The sequence below is a fragment of the Sebastes umbrosus genome, chromosome 15, assembly GCF_015220745.1.
Source record: "Sebastes umbrosus isolate fSebUmb1 chromosome 15, fSebUmb1.pri, whole genome shotgun sequence".
NCBI lineage: Eukaryota > Metazoa > Chordata > Actinopteri > Perciformes > Sebastidae > Sebastes > Sebastes umbrosus.
The window spans coordinates 25,068,810-25,093,101 of record NC_051283.1 but is presented as its reverse complement, the minus strand read 5'-3'; the positions used below and the strand labels follow the sequence as shown (position 1 = coordinate 25,093,101).

At 40.3% G+C, this 24,292-nt stretch overlaps 1 protein-coding gene and 1 long non-coding RNA gene across 2 annotated transcripts in view; one reads left to right on the top strand and one right to left on the bottom strand.

Moving 5' to 3' along the window:
* The window catches only part of LOC119502972, a 70,443-nt gene that overhangs the window by 42,252 nt on the left and 3,899 nt on the right, over window positions 1-24,292 (bottom strand). The window lies entirely within an intron of this gene.
* Window positions 171-24,292, top strand: part of crybg2 (crystallin beta-gamma domain containing 2) — a 57,056-nt gene continuing 32,934 nt past the window's right edge. Inside the window, exons 1-4 of the mRNA XM_037794341.1 lie at window positions 171-560; window positions 12,926-13,031; window positions 19,262-19,417; window positions 20,541-23,923. Coding sequence (XP_037650269.1) covers window positions 373-560; window positions 12,926-13,031; window positions 19,262-19,417; window positions 20,541-23,923 — 3,833 coding nt within the window. The 5' untranslated portion in view covers window positions 171-372. The remainder of the gene's footprint in view (window positions 561-12,925; window positions 13,032-19,261; window positions 19,418-20,540; window positions 23,924-24,292) is intronic.

The window sequence follows — 24,292 nt, the reverse complement described above, 5'->3', positions numbered from 1 at the left end:
GATAACCACTAACTTAAGTGACATTTATATAAGCGGTGTTGCTTCAACCCTTATAAATTTAGCCAGTATTATAATAATTTAGAGTAATTGTGTTGCATAACAGTGGACAGCAGACTCATGGTAGAGCTGCTGTCATTGGGAGGCTGTCTGATCTGGGATGTGGGTGTTGCTCCTGAGAGGCGTGTCGACACACCTGAGCTTCTTTGCAGAACTGCACAGAAAATGAGGCAGCAGGAGCAGCAGCTGACATCTGTCAACAAGAGTTATCAGTGCAGCTTTCATCAGCTTCTAATGAACCGATCAGCAGCTGGAAAGTAGTCTGTGAAACGCGTAACTGCTGTGCTGCCACCTCGGTGACATTAACAGGTAGAGATGGCACAGAAGAGCACCACCAGAAAGACTCTGAAAAGTTTGTTCTCCAGGAGAGAAGTCAACGTGGACGAACCGGTGGAGCAGAAGGACAAGAATGAAGGAGAGAAGAAGGTTTTTAAATTCCTAAAGTTCAAGACAAAGAAGAATGACCCTGTGAAGCCTGCTAATGAGAACCAGCAGCTACTCAGGTATGCTCTGCACAATGTCCTGACTCTTTTCAGTGGACACTTTTCCTGCCTGACTGTGCATGTGTCATCTTAAATGTCTTTATCATGGAGGAGCAGCAACATGAAGCTGCTAATTCTGATGCATCAAAGAGCAAATGATCCCATACTGTTGTAGTAGCTAGTAGGGATGGGCAATACCTATGGAAGTTTTTATTGGACTTTATTAGGTGTAACCCACAGAAGACAATCCACAAATATGTACCACGATCTGCAGATATTTCACTATCCACAAACATGTAAACCTTAAAATGCATATTTACAGATTAAGTTATGCATATTTGCAAATAGCCCTGTATTTTTGTGAATGTGACTTTACACAACACAAATACAAAAATACATGTTTGTGGATAGTGAAATATCTGCAGATCATGGTACACATTTGTGGAATGTCTTCTGTGGGTTACAACTAATAAAGTCCAATAAAAACTTGCATAAATACCACACTTTTTTAATTAGGTACCATACTAGTAGTACTTTTTGATTTGTCACAATTTTAACGATACCCATACCGGTATGCTACCAATACTGATCATTTTTAAATGTGATTTTTCAAAAAGAATGGTCATTTTTTTGAAAAAAAAAAAAGATCATTAAACTCAAAGATAAATCACATGACACACCAACCATTAATTAGACATTTATTGCAAAAACAAATACAAGTACAATTAAATAAAACTCTTTGTGCCGCTGAGTGTAAAAAAAAAAAATAGTCCAGTATTTTACAGAAAAACTATGATTAAATAATAAATCTTCTTTTAACTTTCAGAGCAGGGCCGACTTAAGGTGGTCACCTATTGGGCGCAACCTTCTGGGGGGGTGCTGGTTGCCTCTTAAAAAATAAATAAAAATAAAAATAATAATAAATGCTGGTGGGCGCCCCTTCCTCATTTTCTGCATTGAGGTAACAAATGAACAAATACATAAAAAAGAAAGAAAGAATTACACTTTTAACCCCAGTAACTCTCTTTCTCACACTTTTTCATCTGCCCGGCGGCACTTATTTGTTAATAAAAGTGTTAATTGTAGTGAAACTGACTATACCTAACAATATCAGGGATCAATTGTTTATTTATATTATAATAAATATAGTTATTTATTATAATATTTTTATTGTCTTAAAACCATTATGATGTCTGATGTGTGTTGCGGTTTACGGGGTTAGGGTTCTGGGGGGTTGAACCCTAACCCTAGTGCAGCATAGGGCAGGGGGGGGTCCTCCAAATCCGGATTTCGCCTATAGGGGAACCAAAAGGGCTAGGGGGGGGTGTCCATCCATCTTCAACCGCTTGTGTGTTGTCTTTAAATGTTTGAAGAGGTTACTTGTGTTGCTGTGTGGCACTTGCTTGATGTGAAAGTGTACCACTGTGCACCGCTCTGTGCTAGGTTCTGATGTCACATGGTTTCCACAGTCATGTGACACGGGCCAGCTAAATATGTTCGGGCTGTATTGGCACTAACATTATACAAAAGTATAGTGAAAACAGTTGGTTGCAGCCACCCATGTTTGTATGTATTGTATATTAATATATTATCAATATTTTTTTTAAAGGAATCGATACAAATATAGGCTACATCAATAATACACAAACTGTGTGTGAAGTCTTGGACTTTTGGATTGATGCTTTCTCAGTTGAGCCTTGAACATTCTTGTGTTGAATGACACATCAGTGCCGTTAAGTTAACTCAGATCTTATCATAAAGGAGGCTGTGCAGGAATTTATCAGGCAATAAAGTATTTAATGAGGTTAATGATAGCTGAAAAGGGTTATTTCCAGCACAGTGCCAAATCCATTTCTTTAGAATTACCATGCCTTTGTAGATGATTGAGTTGATGGAGATTTAGCCCACAAGGGCATTAGTGTCTAGACTGGAGGACTGTTGAAAGGGGGACTGTGAAATCCATAATATCCCTGCCTATTATTTCAGTCATTATGTAATTGTGCAAAAGAGCAAATGAAATACGGATAAATTAAACCTCCTTCAGTTCTCTGAAAGCTTGCAGAACCCTTCAGGGACATGCAGTAAAATAGCTTTTGAACAGTTTTAGAAGAGTCAAACATATTGCAGCTGGGCGCATACATTTCATCAAAGACAAAATGCATGATTGGATATCTATTGTATTTCATCATTTGAGGGGACCAGCAAGAACATTGTGACTCTGATTAGATTATTGAGAGCTGAACTATTTGTCAATAGCTGAAGTCATTTTATACCAAAAATTCTCTCGTTCCAGCTTCTTAATGTGAATATTTTCTGGTTTAGTATTCTTCTATGATATTAAAGCTGCAGTTGGTAACTTTGAGCAAATGGGATAAAAAGTTATTTTTATAAAACGGTCACTATATCCTGACAGTAGTGCATGAGACAGGTCATCTGTGAAAAAAAACATCATGTTCTTGTGTGTCCTCTTATGCTCCTAATAGCATTTGCAGGATTTCACCGCGTCCGAGAAAAGCAACCAATCAGAGCCGAGGAGTCTCTGGACAGCTGTCAATCACTGCACATGAAACTCACAAACTCGAATCCAACGGTTAAACTAGACAGCGCGGATCAAATATGAATCAAGATTCTGTTACTGCAATGCCTATTTCTCTCCTCAAATGTTTTCAGAAACATATTTAAGTGTACTGTTAAACTGTAAAATGAGAGAGGTTGCGACCCGGCTGCCATGTTGAAAACAGACGAGCCAAAACCAAACACCGCCACCGAAACGTTCTCATTTTACAGCCCGTGTTCTGCGAGGTAAAATTACTGTTTTTGTCAATGGAGTCTGGTGGCTTTGAAGAGAGCATAGGTAACGGCTGAAACAGCAAGTGAAAGCAGTGACAATATTTTAAATATAGCGTACACTTAAACTGACATATTTTTTTAGGTGAATCTTTCTTTTAGATGGCTAAAATAGGTTTTGCTGCCGGCCCCGTCCACAGCAGTACATCACTTTGCTCCCTCGCTGGTACTCCCGTCTGTTTCTCCAAACTTAGGGAGTGGCGGCCGTCATCTACTGTAGCTGATACACCGACTATGGATAAGCACCTCATACAACACCACTTCAAGAAATCCAAACTATCCCTTTAATGCCGGAGGCAAGCTGTTTTACAGCAGAGCTGTAAAGTTTTCATCTTAAACAGAGCCAGAAACAACATCTGTTAGACTGGGATGTGGTCATTTGTAAACAGTACAGGCCCCTCGACAAACAGAATTATCGTTTTATGATCCTTAAACAAGGATCAGTGTTTCTGAATTATTACCAATATGTTTGTGATTAGCCAGTTTTGGCAGATAGGTAGGTCCAACACTCCAAACCAGTGTAGCTCATCAATGCTACTATCAGCGGACACACCATCATTTTGCTTTCATAACAACAAATGGACCACAATATCAATTCCTGTTGTTATATGTAACACTTGCAAGCATTGAATACAAGCACTATACATTCTCATAACATCCGACAGTAGAGTGTTACACAATATGGAGCCTTTGCATTTTCACAATGGGGAGTGTGTGTAGTCAAGTGCAACCTAGCCCTGCAGAGACAGAGGCATCTTGTGGACTGCAGTTTAGCAGTGTCATGCATGCACACTTTTAAACCTCACACAATATATATAAGCAAATAGGTGGCAAGATACACACAGGCGAGGCGGCGGTTGAGCCACACAGGTCACATGACAGGACAGTGTAATTGTTCCAGTCGGTTGCAGACCACACTGAGCAACAGCTTGTGTTTGTACCAGGAGGGAAAAAAGAGAAAAGAAATGAAGGGCTGACACGCTGAGAACCGCCTTTGCACACAAGACCTGCACAAAAGGGGTTACTCAAGTTTAACAGCACACACATTCAGTTAACTCAATTGTGATCGCAACGGAAATTTTTAAATGACCTTTGGTGGAAGTGTTCTGTGGGCTTACCTAAGCACAAATGTGAAGACATTTTCAAAATGGATCAAACCATTTGGCTGAAAAGTGAGTTTTTCTTACCAAAATATATCTAGTCTTTGGGCACATGACTATTGTTTTTGCAATAGACTCCATTATATTATAGGAAATACAACTCATAACAAGTTGAATATCAAAGATATGCACACATATGCATTGTAAAAAAAATGATTTCTTATGGAAAACAATTATTAAACACAATGTTAGCGTTTTTTCCTCATTTTCAAAAATCCTGACTTTTACTATTAATAAAAGAAGTCAATGTGTAATTTCTCTTCCCCTTCACTGATTATTAATCACAATTACTTCGCTGAAATGAGCTCTTATATGAGCTTTTCTATTAAAGTGGTTTGCAGTAGATGAGTGCCTAGTTTAATGTTGACGTTGTAGATGCATGTCCTAGATCAGAGTTAAACCCAGACACAGACTAAATCTGTTTTTGTTAAGGATTTAGTTTTAATCCATGTCCAGGGTTTTATCTGGGGGATTTCAGAGTCTTAAGAAATATATCTTGCAGTTATTTTTGTTTGTTTTGACTTCATAGCGTTTCACACAGTTCAAGGGGATGTCAGAGTCATAACTTTACCCCCTGCTGTAAGAAGTGACAGAGGTAACACTCAAGTTGCCTTTTCAAACAAGTCAAACACACCTAGAGATTTAGTGTCTGGTGAGGTTTGTCGGGCTGCCGAGAGGAGTTGTGGATTAAAAGAGGTACTGTGTAGAGAAACCTGCCGCTCCACATGCCTATACTGCGTTGTCATGGAACTACTAACCAATTACAATACAGATACTCATCCATGCCAAGAGATACATCGGCAACATCTTAGTGACACTTTAAGCTGAGATGTCAGCTGTGTTTTAAATATCTGACATTATTTAGAACAGTCACTGTCAAAATGAGTCATTGTATTGTGGAACCTGTTGTATTTGTGTAGGAGTGAGTGTGAAGTGAGTTTGCTGCACACCTCTCAGTAGACATAAGTAATTGTCCTCACACATTTTTAGTGAAGCAGAATAAACTGTTAGTGTGAATATCTGTTCCTTAAAAGTATGACGTTTACCCTGTAACATGAGTGTATAAGTCAGTGTATTACCTACAGTAGATGACGGTCGGCACGCCCCGAGTTTGGAGAAACAGACATGAGTTACTGCACAAAAGCAAAGCAATGTACGGGAGCATAGATGGATACAACGGCTTCAGTTCCCCATCGGAAAGGGCTGTCTGACGGAAAGGTAAAGCGGTGAAAATATTCTGAATATAACGTACCCTAAAACTGATATGGATTTTTTTAGGTGAGCCTTCCTTTAGGTGACTAAAATATGTTTTGCCGACCATCATCTACTGTAGATAATACACTGACTATGGATAAGTACCTCATACAACCCCACAAATCCGAAGTATCCCTTTAAAGGATATAGTGCTAAAACAAAGCTGATTTGTTAACTGACAGAAAATGAAAGGAGAACTCCGCTGATTTTACACATCATCAAAGTCCATTTAAAGGTCTTGGGGAGCAGCCAATTACATACTACATATTTGAAAAAAAAGTAGTATATACAGTGTATTGATAAAGCGTTTTGTGGCTCCAGAGGGAGCTGTGTGAAGTCTGATAAATGGCCTCAAGTGATGTCACTTGATATTTCTCTCAAAACATGTTTGCTGTTGTTGCAAATTAGTTGGATATAAAGGTAATTTCCAGGAAACAGATTGACACAGCAGGACATTTTAAAGTAGAAAAATAAATTAATCAGTGCTCTCAGATTGAGGCAATTTAAAACACAATATAGTTTGTCTTTCATTTTGACATTTCTGTACTGTGACATGCTGCCACGGTGATTTCTCGTTACTTAGTGGCTGACATATACACTGATATGATATATCTGCAATAAGCTTAGATATTGGCCCGTACCTGTATATTCTTTATTAAAAATAAAGGAGAGCTTAATCAATAACCCTTAGTTGCAGCCCTAAAATGACACATTTCAGAGTGTATTGTAGTAAGTAACCCGCTGGTATCCAAGTATAAGACTCGTGTTGCGATACTACAGGAGTCCATTTATGTTTCTGCTTTATAACTTCTGATCTTTTACATCTGTTTGTCTGGAATCCATCCCCAGGTGGCATTGTGCTTTTCTTTACCCTTGTCTGGTCATTATTGACAAGCCAGGTTAAATAGCAGTAGAGGAATCCATAGAGCTGGATTCAATGAAGTTAAAGATAGCCTTGTCAGTAAAATCAATGGTGGACTTCAAGTAATAGATTGGTGATACAGTACTGCTGTCAAGTTAATTTGTTATCTGTTCCATTCAGCCTATTGTTTTTGGTTAAATAGGGGTATTGACTCCAAATGCCACCACAGCCTAAAAAATGCCTGACTAAACATCATTAAAGGGATGGTTCCGATATTTTGAAGTTGGGTTGTATGAGGTATTTATCCATAGTCAGTGTAGTACTTACAGGAAATGGCAGTCGGCACGCCCCCAGTTTGGAGAAGCAGACAGGAGCACCACACTTTGTTGAATCCGAACCCTTTAAAACACCAAAGTCACACAATAACACAAACAAACTAACCGATCGAGGCGCCGGTAGATCAGCAACTCCCGTGTTCTGCATGGTAAAATTACAGTTTTTTTCTAAGGAGTCTGGTGGCTTTGAAGAGAGCATAGATAGTGGCTTCAGTTCCCCATCTGAAAAGGCTGTCTGCCGGCAAGGTAAACCAGGAAAAATATGCTAAACATATACACTTAAACTGATATAGATCTTTTTTTAGGTTTCTAAAATATGTTTTGCAGCCGGCCCCGTCCACAGCAGTACATTGCTTTGCTTGTGTGCGGTAAATCCTGTCTGCTTCTCCAAACCATCCACTTTCCAACGCCATCTACTGTAGGTAATACACTGACTATGAATAAGTACCTCATTTAGACCTCAGAACTATCCCTTTAAGTGTCAGTCAGACAAAAGATAAAGATTATTCCTTCAGTCTCTGCGAACAGAATTTAGTCATTTATTGACATAATATTGAATGAACTAATTATCTTGCACGATTCACTACAGAGAAAGAAGCAGTATCAATCTGCCGTCTATTTAAAGCAGAGTGAGCAAAGGACTGTGATAATGAGTCCCATCAGTCGGTTGTTTCTCAGAAAGTGATAGCTGTGTGCTCTGAACAATGGAAAGTTGTTAAACATTAACTTTACGACAGGATATGTCACTTGTGTGATGGTAGTAGCACATGTGGGACTACAGCAGTAAAGCCCTCGACAGATGACAGCAACATAGTGATGCTGAAAACCTTTAATTAAGTTGCATTTAAGGCTCAATTAAAATGCCACTACGTGGCAAAGCAGACGTGACATCCTTTTTCTAAACAGACAGTGACTATAACACAGAGTAGGATGACCTACATAGTTGTCTGTCATCTCCCTTAGGTCCTGGTTACACGTGTCTCGCACAACTTAATGTGCAAGCGTGCTTCGATATTTTAGTTAGAAGTCATCCAACAGGAGTGAGAGGAAAGAGTAATTTATGTGTTTGCTGAGAGATAAATGAGAAGGTAGTTACCAGGCATGTCTGCACAGCAAATATGAAGCTGGAGGTAGCAGTCGGGTTAGTTTAGCTTAGCATAAAGTTTGGAAACAGGGGAAAGCAGCATGGCCGATGAAGAAGATATGCAAATTTGCATCTACCAGCATCAAGCTTTAGCACTAGGACCGCCAAACTCTTTAGGGGTACTATTTTCTCCAAATCCCACGCCAAAGAGCGTCTGTATCCTTATGTTTGTGCTGATGAGCCATCAACGCCTCATCAGTCTCCATTTCTTTAGCACATTGTGATGATTCATGCTGTGCCGCTGTGTTTCCATAGCGCAGCAATGATATCAGTCGATACGCAGCCCCCACACACCATACACAGCTTATCTAAGTTAGAACCTACATAAAACTGGCATACTCTTAGCAGTGTAAAAATGTGCTATTTTCATATATCTATTTTTTGATTTGCCAAAATGGCGAAGCAAAAGTACCAGAACAAAATGTTGTTTTTGAAAGGCTAAATGCCAGCAAATATGGATTGAAGTAGAATATTTTGTTTTGAATTTATTGGAATGGTTACGTCTATTTCTTTACAATACATTTTGACTTTTGGACTGAAGACCGAGAAAATTACAGAGAGGACTGAGCGCCATGTTGCTCGCTGTTTATTAATAATAATAATTCAAATGTCAATGTTATGAATGAAGCTTCAAACTATTCGGTAAAGCCCTGATTATATACTGTATGCCTATAGTGCACACATGGGACAATCATAGTTAGACAAAAGTGTGATTATTTTCACATTCATTTCTGATATTTTACACATATGATATGATGAATACTTGGGGCCTACATACCTTCGTGTGATTGTGAGTGAATACTGGCTTGCAAATGAGTTTCTATGCCCCATTCATTGCCTCACTGTGCTTATACGACCATTATGCAAATACATCAATTCGGCTGCCAGAGGAGAGACGGAGGAGAGTACCAACATTAATCGGTGCTACTCCTGGCAACTAAAGGGAACTTTTGTCCTGCAAAAAACCCTCATAAAACCATCTGTTTGGTTTTCTAAATGTTATTCGAGCAGTATGACAATGTGCAGAATAGGTATTAGGAGGGAAACATATACACAATGATGGAGTAATTCAAATGTTGGAACCACAACGTTAAATGATGTGGGCTATGGCGGTCCTAGTGCTAGAGGTGCTGGAAGGCGGATTTTGTTCCCTTTGTACACACATTTCCAGTCTCTATGCTAAGCTAACCAGCTGCTGATTAAAGCTACTATGCAGACGCAAACACGAATAGCACATTTCCAAAAATGTTGAACTGTTCCCGTAGGGTGACTGAGATGGTGCCTATTTCAGCTCACCTGCATACATGTGAACATGCAGCTTGGCTGTCTGCCAGTCTGTAGATAGATACACATATAATTTATAGGTTTCACTGCTGTAGGCCTCACTTTAGTTCCCTCTCTCTCTCTCTCTATCAGTCTTGTTCTTATGCAAACAAACATTCCCACATTTTACTGCGCAGCCAGAGGAAGCAAAGAAAGCACGTTCATCTGTCAGTTACATCCTGTTGAACTTCATCCAAATCAAGACTCATTCTTTCAGTATGACATCTGTTGGTTTTGCATGTGCCTTTGTGTTGCCATGTAAACACACATCACCTAGATACAAACCATGAACCATCATCTTATCTCTGGATATATCTTTTCTGACACCAAAACAGCTTATAAGTCTCAAACACTGTAGTCGTAAATTACTTGCCGGATTGGGCGGGTTGCTGTTGCTGCAAGAAAAATTATGAATACAAAACATTTGGTTGCTGTATAAACACAAAAAGTGTGCACATGTAAGTCTGTGTGTCTTTTTGCACGTATTTGTGTCCATGTGAGCTTGTCGTATTATATAAGTGTCAACTTCTCTCTCTGTTGAAGCTGCATTAGGCCTTTAAACATGAGAAAGTCAGAGCAATTGTCACCTGTGTGCAGAGGCGCCTTAACATTACTTGAGGCCTCGGGGCTTCAGACGTTTTGGAGGCCCTTTCCTCCCTTCACAATATGCAACGGCAACTTTAATTCAGATCCCTGTCAATGGACAAATATTAAATGGAGTGCCCTCCTAATCAGTAAACAGAATGTGAAGCATTATAAGAAAATACGTCAACAGTAAGTCAAGACAAAGCTAGGTTATTGAGCCACGTAGCGGCAACATGAGAAAATCAGTCTTTTCGATTTAAAACCTACAAACATCAAAGGCAAAGAACCGGTATAAATCTGGGTGTCTGGGGGTCTGAAGGTTTTTCACCTAAAACTATGCAATTTTTCATCATTTTGGACCATTAATATTACTATAGATAACACCCAAAAAGCTTAAAAACTAAATTTGCTATTGGCCTAGTTGAAAAGTTATTTTATTATTTAGACAGATAACATCCTTCTTCTGAACGTTTAATTCTTCTGGCAATGTTCGCCATGTAAAATCATATTCTGTAAATCAATAGAGCAGATTCAGTTTGATTAGTTATATTTATTCTAGCCTAGGTTCCCAGCTCCAGACCTCCGGACCCCCTACCTGCTCCAGCTCTCTCTGCTCTAGCACACCTGAACCAGCTGATGCTCAGACCTGATCCAGCAGAAAGCCCCGGGCCACGCTGGATGCATGAGCAGCACGTGACGTCTGCCTCGCTGAACTACTGCGTCTCTCACGTGTTTAGTGTCCACACCGTCAGCACTGCTGCTGCTGCCAGCTCTTTCTTTCTACATAGAGTTTGCCTTTCATAATTGGCCATTTCATTTCATTATGAATATCAGTTATATTTATTTAAGACAGCAAAAGGTTAAGAAGCGTGTGCTCATTTGTAAATAATAATAATAATCCACAATTAAAAGCCAGTACTCTATTGATTTATGGAGCCATGCAAGTCCCTGTATGTTCCCCAGCACTGTCCTACAAATATTTCAGAATAAAAGCCTTGTTAACAAATGAAGGGATTCTGTTCACATAAAAAAATGCTAGAGCTTTTATTTTGAAACGTGAACAGAAAGTGTTGAGTTAAAAATAAATATGTACTTATTTTCATATGTTTGATATATTCTGCAGATGTGGATTTCGAAACTGAGAGTAATGTTGCTGGTATGATGTCACTATACTGTCAAAAGATAACTTTCACTGTTTATTTTTGCTGTGAACCACGCGCAGCATGCGGAAAAAATAGGCAAGACCTCGCTTCTCCCTCCTTCTTGTACTATATACTTATTCTACCTAATGTTAGCTATTTGCGACTCAATTAGTGTGATGAACATCGTTTTATCGCTGCTTATCATTGCGTATTAATTAGTAAACAACCAGTTCCGCCCCGGCAGTCTAACAGAATACCTGAATGACTCCTTCTCACCCCCACCTCCCCGTGCCATGCTGGGAAAACCCTGATATTACATCTATTTAAGCTTGTGTCTTGTGAGGCCTCTAGTACTCTGGGCCTGGGACTTCAGCCCCGGTAAGCCCATGCATTAAGGCACCATTTCCTATAAGGGGACAGGAAAAACTCACACTGGTGTCCATGTTTGTTGTGTGCACACTCCTGAATTTGCATGGGTTTTGAAGTGACAGCGGTCTATAAATTATGGCACTGATACTATTTGTACAAAGGATAACGGCCTTTGTGCATAAAGCGACCTTTGTGTCATTTGTTTGACGTGATGACAGCTCATGATTGAGCCTCTCTGTTGACTTTGAAGCCCCTGCAGCATCACACTAACGCCGGCGTCACAGGACACAAGTCGGTAAACAGTTCTGATGACCGATCAAAGCCGAACAGCCGCTTGTTTCACAACGAAATGGACAGAAAATTGAATTATCTTAATGAAATAACTAATTTTATTAAATTAAATTTATCCTGATTGCATTAGCCAGACAATTACCCTTTGTTCTATATAAAAGTCACACTTAATGGAACGCTGTTCTAAGAAACACAAACTCACTCTGCTGAGCCGGTTCTGTTCAACATTCCCAATGCAATGATTCACTTTATTTTGCTAAGCAGCATATTTCCTCTTTTTTTAAAGCCAGTACTTTAACAGGATGACATATATGTATAGTTTATCACTACCTCAGCCAACAGTACTCCTCGTCGTACTCCTATGGGAACCCACGAGTCTCCCCTTTACAGACATGTCCACTTTATGATAATCACATGCAGTTCGTCATAGTCAAGTCAACACACTGACACACTGACAGCTGTTGTTGCCTGTTGGGCTTGAGTTTGCCATGTTATGATTTGAGCATATTTATTATGCTGAATGCAGTACCTTTGAGGGTTTCTGGACAATATTTGTCATTGTTTGTGTTGTTAATTTCCAGTGATAAATGTATACATGCATTTGCATAAAGCAAGCACATCTACCCACTCCCATGTTGATAAGAGTATTAAGTACTAGAGAAATCTCTCTTTAAGGTACAATTTGAACAGATAAAAAATGTGTGATTAATCACAATTAACTATTCATATATATATCATTGATTGACAGCCCTAGTTTTTACATATAAGTTTACATTTGGGCCACCAAAAATCTACTTCGGCCACTAAATTTAGAGGCTTGGTGGCCCGCTGCTTAAAAACATTAGCGTCTATCCCTGAATTCATCATAAAAGGTTGTCTCTATTCACATAATTAAAAAGAAATGTAAAAAGTCAGTCATGTGTGACCAAACAGCACTTCAAAGCTCACATTATTTACATATTTTTTTCTGCTGTGGGAAACATTGGAAAACACAGTTTCAGCTTTCATATTTTAAAATGGATTCAGTTAGTAGGGACTCCACTAATTTCACATTTTAAACTGTGTTCTCCTCAGTGCTGCTGAGCCCAGTAACACTGCCGAGGCTGGAGAGTCCTGGGCCGACAACATCTCAGCGGACAAAAAGAGGTCTTCTCTCTATGGCACCGCACCCAGGTCAAAGGTCAGTCAAGCTGTTTGTGTAATTGATCTCTTTTCCCAGGTAACACCATGAGTCCACATTTTTTCAGCTTTTTCAAAGGGATGGTTTGGATTATTTGAAGTGGGGTTTGTATGAGGTACTTATCCACAGTCAGTGTATTACCTACAGTACATGACCAGCACCGAAGCAAAGCAATGTACTGCTGTGGACGGCAAAATGTATTTTAGCCACCTGAAAGAAAGGACCACCTAAAAAACTCAATATCAGTTTAAGTGTACGCTATATTTAGAATATTTTCTGACGGGGAACTGAACTGAAAGTGAAATCTATACTGTTTTTGTTAATGGAGTCTGGTGGCTTTGCAGAGAGCATAGATGGATATAACAGCTTGTCTGACGACAAGGTAAAGCAGTGAAGAATGTATTCCGTCTACTGCAGGTAAAACGCCGACTATGGATAGGTACCTCATACAACCCCACTTCAAAAGATATGAACTATCCCTTTTAAGTATTTCAGACAATGCAGTCAAGCAGGAAATATTTTTGACTAGGTCATGTCAAGGGGTGTGTATGTTGGTGTGTAAGCTACATGCCCACAAGGCTTTACTTGTGCGTTCAAAATAGCATCATTCAGTTTAGTGGTATGGAGTCAGATCAGTCTCAATATTAATGAATGCACACAGAAGGATTCACACATTAATTTTGTGATTTATATATAAATGAACATGTTTTTAATCAAGCTTACAAATACTTTTAAATACATATATTTGTGGATTTCTATTACATTTATTATATAACAATTTATTTTAAAACAAGAAATATTTTTGTGTGCATCAGAAGTATTTTCGTGAACCTTATTTTTTTTACATGTGGATATATTTTACATTTATAGGCCTATACAAAGATAACTATTTTCATGTGTATTGAAAAATGAAAAATAGTGTAACCTGATATGAGTAATTTACATTTTGGTTTGACAAGATCTCCTTTTAGGTTTTTAAAAGTAAATAAGAGTTTTGCAATCACACATATTTCTCGTATGTTACGTACAGTGAACATTTTAGACCACCAATTAAAAAAATATTTGTCATTTTTACAGTAGTTATTCTTATTGGCAAAGATACTGTAGAATCAGATAATTTTTTTCTGATTATTAGTATATTGTAGGTCAAGAAATAAGCATTATTTTGTAGTAATAGGCACTAGGGCTGTGTATTGGTAAGAATCTGGAAATACGATACGTATCATGATACAGGTAATGATTCAATAAATTGTGATATATTGCAATACTGTAAACAAGGCGATGTATTGTGATATGTTTAATCTAATTTTAGGAAAACTGTCCACCATATGCATAAAATCTAAGTAAAAACAGTTAGCTGTTTATACAGTCAGAACAGTGGGATCTGCATTATCAAAGTCCCTGTAAAATCCAACATCATAGCACTACTTTGAGAGGGCACACACACTGAGAGCGCATCTCTTTGCAAATGAAATAAAGTATTGACTGAGTTAATCGTTGCATGTCAAATGTGAATAAAAATCGATACAGTATCACAAAACATATCGCCATATATTTTTATTTTTTTTCTGATATTTCCTTCCACCCTTAATGGGCACAGCGTTAGTCTGAGTTTGCAAGAAATATTTGACTTTAATTGTGAAAATGTGCTGCAGATATGAAACCACACAAGGAGGATAAGCCAGGTACTTATAAGAGATATTTTTTGGGTGTGTGACACGCAGAGAGAGAGATACATTTGTGCTATGCAAAATAGGTTAAGTCATCCTAGGGATCATCATCATTTATGAAATATGGCCTTTAATTACACAGGACCATTGTGACCACAATTACAAGCACTGAAAATATGTCAACTGTTCAGTCAAGCTCGTCAATCAAAAGCTGACGGCTGATTGCCACACTGGTAACCGGTTTTTAAATGGACTGTCTTGCCGTGCCCTGAAATTACCGCATTTAATACGTTACCAATTTCCTCATCAATTTATATTGATGCAACAGCTTGGATTATTTCTGGAATAGAAAATTCTGAATGGGGAATTTTTATTTTTTTTGTTGCATTTTCTTACTGCACTGTATACCAATAAAATATGTCTTAAGCACAAAATGTTCACCTGAATTGACGGATCCACAAAAGGTTTTGAAACTAATTGTGAATGACTGGATTTTAAACTGTTTTATTAAATATACCTTTTTTTTTATCACATTTGCTCAATGTTACCAACTGTAGCTTTAAGACTGAATGAAGCAACAACATCTGAAAGCGTTCCTCCTCTGCTGCCTGGGAGGCTCACAGGATGACTGGAAAAAACTGAAACTTGATATATTAGTCGACAAATGTCATGCACATGATTTGGCAAGTTAAAATAAAAATCCTTGAACCGTGCATTTTGCATGGTTCACTATCACGATGACAAAATCTGTCAACAGAAAGACAGACGAACACTTGGCAAAGCCCTCAAAGCCGCCTCTGTAGTAGCTCCCGCTACAGCAGGTATCTCCATGACAACATTTTACCATGATAACTCACACACAGAGTCACAAGTGAAACCAATACCATCCACACGCGCCTGGTAAACATTAAAAAAGGCATTCACACACTGGTTTCCCTCCTAAATCATCCCTAACATTGATACGTATACTGTTATGGTACACTGATACGTACACTGTTATGGTATTCTAGTCGTGGGTGTCATCATATGTGTGTTTTGCTCAGGACAGGCCTGTAGGTTTTGTCTCTGCACTCTAAAGACACTAAGACTTGTCCAAACAAGATTGCCTTGGGGGCAAAATTTTTGTTTGTGAAAGTTGAGTTAAATGGCTCCCTGTTAGGTGACTTCATGATCCCCTCCTCAACAATAGTTGCATTCCACCTGCGGTTTCCCTCTAGGGGGTTTGCTCACACAATTATGACCCCCTTACACTCACAAGCACACACTTGCAGGCAACCTGAATATGCACTATATGCAAATAAGCACAGTATTATATAATATAATACTGTGCTTATTTGCATAATAAAAATCATCTGACCACAGGAGGACTAGTTGGCGTCATGGCGTCAGCTAATTTGGGATCCTAATAAACTAAACTAAACTAATATGTATCCATTGTTATTTAACCACACTTAGACTTAATAACCTCACTTATAATATGAGTTGGGTTACACCCAAAAAGAAGACATTCAATTGGCTGCGTGACTCCCCACTAGAGGGCAACATACCTACAGTATATAAACGCACAGTACATCTGTGCACACAGCCACAGAGGCACTTGGTATTATTGCATACCTTATGTCCACAATGTTATGGTTTAGTTTTATCTGCATCACTCTGCTCGTTTCTTATGTATACCTGCAGCAGATATGACACATACAGAGTTAGACAGAGAAACGGGAGAAATACACTAAAGACTTCTTTATTCCCTCCAGAAGAGGGCACCAGTGCTTCACTAAACTGAGACCTGTAGGACAGGTGGTTCAGATAAACAAAGTAATTCCACTCTTACTGTATGTTTTACTGCTTAAATTGTAATGCATAGGTTTGGCAGGTGCTACATGCAGAGCAGCATATGAAATTCAGGAGGTGAACATGTGTCAGCTCTCAAAATGAAAGTATACAGTAATCACAAGATTTGAACCATTGCTTTGCGTGTGAACAAATGACGCAGACTTAAAACGCTGTGTGGGTTTGATCCTTACCAGTAGACCAGAACATGAGATACCTTATCAGAACTTTGCAATGCAGGAGGCAACCGTTGGTGGACACGGGTGGATTCATGTCACTGGGACACAACAAAACCTTTTTTTGGAACACACAAGGAACCGTTCTTTACCCTGTACTGTTCGTGGCCACACACCCAAAGAGATTGCGACAACAACAGTATGTCATCGTGCAAGAATCATCAAGGTTTGGACTGAGGATTATTCAGGTGAAATGCATCACTGCTACTCGCTACTACAATCCCTCATCGATGCACATCTTGGATATGAACTCAAATGCACCATCAGTAGAACAGAGCATCCCGTTGGCCTTTTTGTTTAGCTGAATGATCCACTGACGGTCAGGTTTAACACCAGCGAGGACTGTCTGCTACAAGTCCCTTGTGTGACTGTGCCGCTGCCCCAGGGAGCTGAACATTATTTACATTGTGTATTCATGTCACCAGTGATAACATAATTAAGTTTCCACTCATCATCTCAACTAATAAGTGCACACCTGACAGCTGTGGTTTCTTTCTTGCCTAACAACTAACAGCGAGCACTGTTGCTACAACTGACAAATGGTAAATGCTAAAAAGTTGTGCAACAGTAAATTGTTATTGTCACCTTTTTTAAAAAAGATTTATGTTAAATTAAGATGCAAACAAAAGGCTGTCAATTGATTAAAATATTCAATCTTGATTAGTTGTATGATTGTCCATAGTTAATCGTAATTAATCGCAAATTAATCACACATTTTTTATCTGTTCAAAATGTACCTTTTTAAAGGGAGATTTGTCAAGTATTTAATACTCTTATCAACATGGGAGTGGACAAATATGCTTCCTTCATGCAAATGTATATATTTATTATTGGAAATCAATTAACAACACAAAACAATGACAGATAATGTCCAGAAACTCTCACAGGTACTGCATTTAGCATAAAAATATACTCAAATCATAACAGGCAACAACAGCTGTCAGTGTGTCAGTGTGCTGACTTGACTATGACTTGCCCCAAACTGCATGTGATTATCATAAAGTGGGCATGTCTGTAAAGGGGAGACTCGTGGGTACCCATAGAACCCATTTTCATTTACATATCTTGACGTCAGAGGTCAAGGGACCCCTTTGAAAATGGCCATGACAGTTTTTCTACATCAAAATGTATCTTAATTTTGGAGCGTTATTTAACCTCTTTCTTGACAAGCTAGTATAATGTCAGTATCTTCACTCTAACTTTAAAACTGAGCCAACTACAACCTAAAAATCACAAGTTGCGTTAAAGAAATTAGTGGCGTTAAAACAAATTTGCGTTAACGCTTTATTACCGCGTTAAATTTAACAGCCATAATGGAAACAATTTGTTTTAATGGTAGGACCTGTCAATAGGTAATTGAATTACTGGAGTCACAGTAATAATAACACAAAAATGTGTGTGGTATTTTTTAAATCTCTGATATAATCTCTGACACCTCAGTGCACTAGATTTAAGATGAGTCTAACACTGTCCACCCACTACAGCCTCAGCTATGACTCCACTGTGATTGTTTTCTTTGCTTGTCATACATTCCAAACTATCCATCACAGAAGGAAGAATTTGACCGACACGCCCAGCTAAAAAGCTGGCTGATGGCAGTGACTGACAGCCTCGTGTTCCTTCCGCGTCAACAAAACAGGCGCACATAATTACCAGAATAACATCACTCTTATCTTTGCAATCAGTGTTTGCCTGCAGGAGCATGCTTTAGTGTCTTTTTAAAAATATCTGAGGGATACCTGGGTCTTTCTAGGTGCTCTCCCAAGATGCTATGACGTCTTTTTAAACCTTTTGTCCTGCCAGATTAACACTTATCGCAATCATTTAAACACATTTTAATAATGGCACGCCTATATCGGTTATGACTACAGTAAGAGGTCATAATTATTTGATGATAAACTAACTCTCACTGGCTGCAGATGTTATTTGCTGTAAATCTATGCTATACTCTATGCTACAGGCTATGTAAAAGTATACTGGAGTAACTGAAAAGGACAGGAAGTTGCCTCAATTCTTATATTTTTACCTAGCCAATCCAATTGATAGCATTCGAGCCAGCAGCTACCAGGTTTAGCAGATCGTGTTCTTCTAGTCTTTCATTTTTTTCCAGGGTGGAGCACCTTTTACTGCTTGGAATGAAGTTAGGGTGTCGACTCCTTTTCCTGGTTTACAATAAAGAATATTTTTTCATTGTGCAATATCCTCATTCCTACCAATGACAGAGGTAGCACTTGGTGGTTTCTAATTAGCCATTGGCAAGCGTTTAAAAGGTTAAGTATGTTTGGTATGCAAGGTATTTATTTTCAGTTTATATTTAGTTAAATAAAAAGTCCCAATTATTAATCACAATATCCGGTATTGGTTAAGGCAAATTATTACTTGATGCTTTTAGAAACATGTTATTATCCTGAGAGTCTTACATTTTGCATTTCTTCCTCCCTCTCTCCCTGTTTCACTTTCCATCCATCCCTCCATCCTTCCCTCTTCCTCTCAGGACAAAGGATTAAGCTACTCAGAGTTGGACCTCCGTAAGCCCAAAAGGTTTGCTACCTTCTCCTTTGGCTTCAGAAAGAGGAAAAAGGATGATGAAGAGAATATCTCTAAGAGCACCGTTGGCCTTCATAGGTCTGGCATTAAAGAGCAAGAGGAGGTAACCCCGTTGCCCTGAGTGTTGTTTTCATGTGTGACAAATGAAAAAACGTTTATATAACTTTGCAAATTTGGTGCGTCACCTGCTTATATAGCTATATGATCGTATCGTTTTGCCTGATTTATCACTAGCCCCAGTTTGTAGGCTATATCATTATATTTGTATAATTTCCATTGCAGAGTTAACCATTTTGTTTTTCTGAAAAATACACTTAGGATGATCTTTCAATGAATGAATGCTTCAGTGAATATTGGACTTACATTCACCAGGTGGCCATAAAAACACACGATTTGACAGCTCATTAAATGTGTGTTATCAGTCGTTATAAGCCTCATAGATGTGGGTCAGTAGGGGCCTACTACGCCTACCATGTTGTAAAACAAAACAGCTTGTTTAGGTTCAGGCAACAAAAGTACAACTTCTTTAGGTTTAGGCAACAAAACGACTAGTGAAAAAGATTGGGTTTTGGTTTAAAATAACTTTGTTTGAAAAGTGAAAGTGACACCTAATTTTTATTAACAAAAGACAACTACACGCTGTTGGTTTTCACACGGGACACGGTTTCTGACCTCCACCCCATATGGACTTTCACGATGTCTATACTACATCGCCTGACTTTCACTTTTGCTCCCGTCATAATTACTATGGTCGCTAAATGTTGCTGTCGTCTTCTTTTATTTCTTCTTTCGGTGATCGCCCATGTGAATCGATGATAAAACCTACTAGTGGGTGTAGCAGGCCCCTACTGACCCACATCTATGAGGCTGATCACACCCATTTAATGACCTGATAACAGTCTAACCAGCTGAGAAACACAACTCCAAACGAATGATAATGATGCTCCATAACTGTTACCTAACAAGTTTGCTGATCAACTTGAAAGACGATGATATGTCAATGTTGTGTTCACAACTTGTCCGCCTGCCCCCAAGTGGCCAAAAGTCACAGTTAAACAGTTATTGCAGGTTTAAGGATTCTAGAAAGATCACCAGGGATTTATCTTTCAGAATGACATAATGCTTGGCCCTGTGGCTCAATTGTAATGATAAAACAAGAGAGGTACAAACTGGGGCCAAATAATCCATATCTACAAATGCAAATTCTGTGAATGATCTTCTTCTAGGCTCCTCCGGACCTCAGTCAGATGGAGTTGGATCAGGCCAACACGAAGACGAGGTTCAGCATGTCTCAACCGGAGCTTGACACCAGCGATACATTTGACATCCCCTCTCCTCCCCCAATGGCCACAAACCAGTCAGAATCATATTCCACTCTCCCGAACCAGTCGCAGTCATCTGAGGCCGTAAACACCCAACCAGAGGCGGCGGAGCCTCAGACGAACGGCTCTGTTCTTTCTGACGTATACGAGGAACCGCAGAAAGCACCGTTGGCTACCATCCCTGAGCTGCAGCTGGATCATTCAGACTCATCAGAGGAGAAAGAGAACTATCTTGTTCATGATGACTCCAATGCGTCTGCATCCACCACTCGTACAGAAACCACCTCAGCTGTCAACAATCAGACCGTACCTAGCCTTCCAGCTAGCCAGCCTCCAACCGTTCTTGACACCTCAGATCACAAAGCAGCGGTTGTTGACTTTGTCTCCACAAGCAATGGTCCAATCAATAATGACATCCCCCAGCAGTCTGACACAAAAGCAGAAATCGCTCTCACTGAATCCACCAGAGTTGCATTATCACATCATGAACCCGATGCCCCTGACGTAGCTGACGGTACAACTCAAAATGGTAAACTCTCCCTGGCAAGTGTCGACTCCAAAATTGACGGCGTTTCCACAAGCAACGGTCCGATCGATGATGTCGTCCTCCAGCAGTCTGACACAAAAGCAAAAATCGCTCTTACTGAATCCACCAGAGTTGCATTATCACATCATGAACCCGATGCCCCTGACGTAGCTGACGGTACAACTCAAAATGGTAAACTCTCCCTGGCAAGTGTCAACTCCAAAATTGACGGCGCAATTACAGAGTCAACCCCTGTTCCTCACGCCTACGACACGGCTCTCAACTCTGCTTCTGTCCATCAAGAAGTCTCAATTTCTCGCACTGAGAGATCTACTTCAGAATCTGCCGAGAGTGTCACCACAACCTCGGCAGTTAGCGGTGAGAAGAGCGCTCGTCCTGTCAATCAAGCTTCAGTTTATGGAGCGTTGTATGATTCACTTTTCCCCCAGAGTTTTACCTCGGACGTAGTGTCATCACTCTCAAACCCGCCGCCTCAGATCCACACCGAGACAAGACATCTCAACACCAAATCAGAACCTGTCATGGTTGTTAATGAACGTCACACAGACACTAATGCTGTATACTCCAGATTTACCTCTTACCAAACTTCTACTGCTTCTGAGCCTCAAAGAGACCCCGATATCTACAACAGATATCTACCTTCCTCTCTCAATTCAGGTTACGAACCAGTTGACAGTTACAAAATTCCTTACTCAGATGTGAACCGCTCCACTTCCAGATTTACGTTTTACCAAACTTCTACTGCTTCTGAGCCTCAAAGAGACCTGGATATCTACCGCAGATATCTACCTTCCTCTCTCAATTCAGGTTCCGAAGCAGCTGATGGTGATAAAATTCTTGACTCAGAGCTGACCCGCTCCCTTTCAGAGGTGAAACCAGACAGTTTTAGCCTCATTAAAGACAATGCCGGGTCAGTCCCTGCGGTTCAAAGCTCTGCCCCTCCCGCTTCTGATGATGCACCATCCCAAGGGGAAGATACTCAGGTTACGGACTCCAAACGGAGAGCGATCCTAGTCAAAGAGTCAGTCACAGACGAGGCGGGCGACGATCCCGCCTGTCCCTCTCCCGTGCCTGGAAAAATGAGTGAAGAGAAGCGCATTCAGATAAGAATTGATACAAGCGAGACTTTTTTTGCTCCGTCTGGACAGACAGCTGAGCCTTTAAGTCCAGCGTATCTGAGCGTGGGATCAGATGACGTGGAGGTCTATTACAGTGCCGAAGAGGACAACGCAGAGGAGAGCGGGGTTGAAGTGATACACACTGTGGATGAAAGGGAAGAAAGTCGCGTGGTAGATGGGGCGAAAGAGGCCGGGCTGCGTGAGGAGTTTCTACAGCAGGTGGAGGTTGCAGAAACGGAGATAAGAATGAGAAATGAGGGAGAATATCGGGGGGTAATTGTTAAAATGCAGAGTGAGGGAGGCAAAATGGGCAATGAAGATAGGAGAGAGGATCTCAACAGCCGAATTGAAGTGGAGCAACAAGCAGGAGGTCAGAGGTCAGTAGTGCAGGAGTTTAAAACATCTGAGTTTCTTGTAGGCAATGATGCAAAGAGTCAAGAGAAAGTAGTACCTTTGCCACAGCTGAAAGAAGAGGCGGAGAAGGAGAGAAAAGAGGGAGAATATCGGGGGGTAATTGTTAAAATGCAGAATGAGGTAGGCAAAATGGGCGACGCAGAAGAATACGAGGATCTCAATAGCAGAATTGAAGTGGAGCAACAAATAGGAGGTCAGAGGTCAGAAGTGCAGGAGTTTAAAAGGTCTGAGTTTCTTGTAGGCAATGATGCAGAGAGTCAGGAGAAAGAAGTAGCAACCACAGCATTGCCAGAGGTGGAAGAAGAGGCGAAGGAGGAGAGAAAAGAGGGAGAATATCAGGGGGTAATTGTTAAAATGCAGAATGACGGAGGCACAATGAGCAATGCAGAAGAGAAAAAGGATCTCAATAGCCGAACTGAAGTGGAGCAACAAATAGGAGGTCAGAGGTCAGAAGTGCAGGAGTTTAAAACATCTGAGTTTCTTGTAGGCAATGATGCAAAGACTCAGGAGAAAGAAATAGCAACCACAGCATTGCCACAGGTGAAAGAAGAGGCGGAGGAGGAGAGAAAAGAGGGGGAACCTGTCGCACCGGTTCAGCAGGTGATGGCATGCGTCTTTGCTCCACCCTCCAGTGGGTCGCATGGGCTAGGGGAGGGGTCTGAGGGAAACTGGACCAAGGAATTGGAAACAGAAGACCCCCCTAATGGAGAGGAGCAACTCCCAAGTCAGGAGATCCTATATCAGACTCACAAAGCCACTATGAGTTCTGAATACGTGCATGCTTCTTCCAGCGACACAAGAGAAGAAGTCATGATCACACCCAGATTTAGAGAAGTAGAAGAGCAAGTTTCCCCGACGGCAGAGGTAGACCAAATAGGTGAAGCAAGCAAAGAAACCAGCAGCAGCACTGCAGCAAACACAGTCACAGATCCGTCTGCTGGGGCAGAGGTTGTCACGGGAGCTTTGACACGCAGCGCTGAACCGCAATCAGATGCCGCAGAGATCGAACACAATAGGGCTCGACAGAGTAGTGAGTGGGTGGATACAATTACTCAGAGCACAGGCAAAACCAGGACGACGCACGAACAGGTGGCAGTCGAGCTGTCAGCCCCGACCGCAGACGCACGCATACCTGATCCGGAAGCTGCAGAGACACAAGCGGAGAGACACGAGCATCCGGCAGAAGCACAACCTGACCTGGATCAGGGGTAAGTGGAGAGTCTTCTTATCTTAGAGTCCAGGGCTGCATGATGTTCTTGACTTGAAGCTCAACATAAATGTGAATGAACAAGTTGATTTAATAGCCCCTTAAATCTGTGTGTAATTGATAGTTTGGGAGGACATTAAGGGAAAGGGCAACAAGAGAGAGTTATTTTACAAATTGAATGCTGTCATTTAGGAAATCACAGCTCTGTAGCTTCTCTGCTGGAATGTGCAACATGTGGCCTAAGGGGTATGTTAGACACATAAGCGAGCGTCTTAATATAAATCAATATTCTTGTGCAGCCACATGATGATACACTTTAAATTAGTAACTTTCTCACCTTACCGTGTGGCCTCCTTGTAAGGACCTGAAA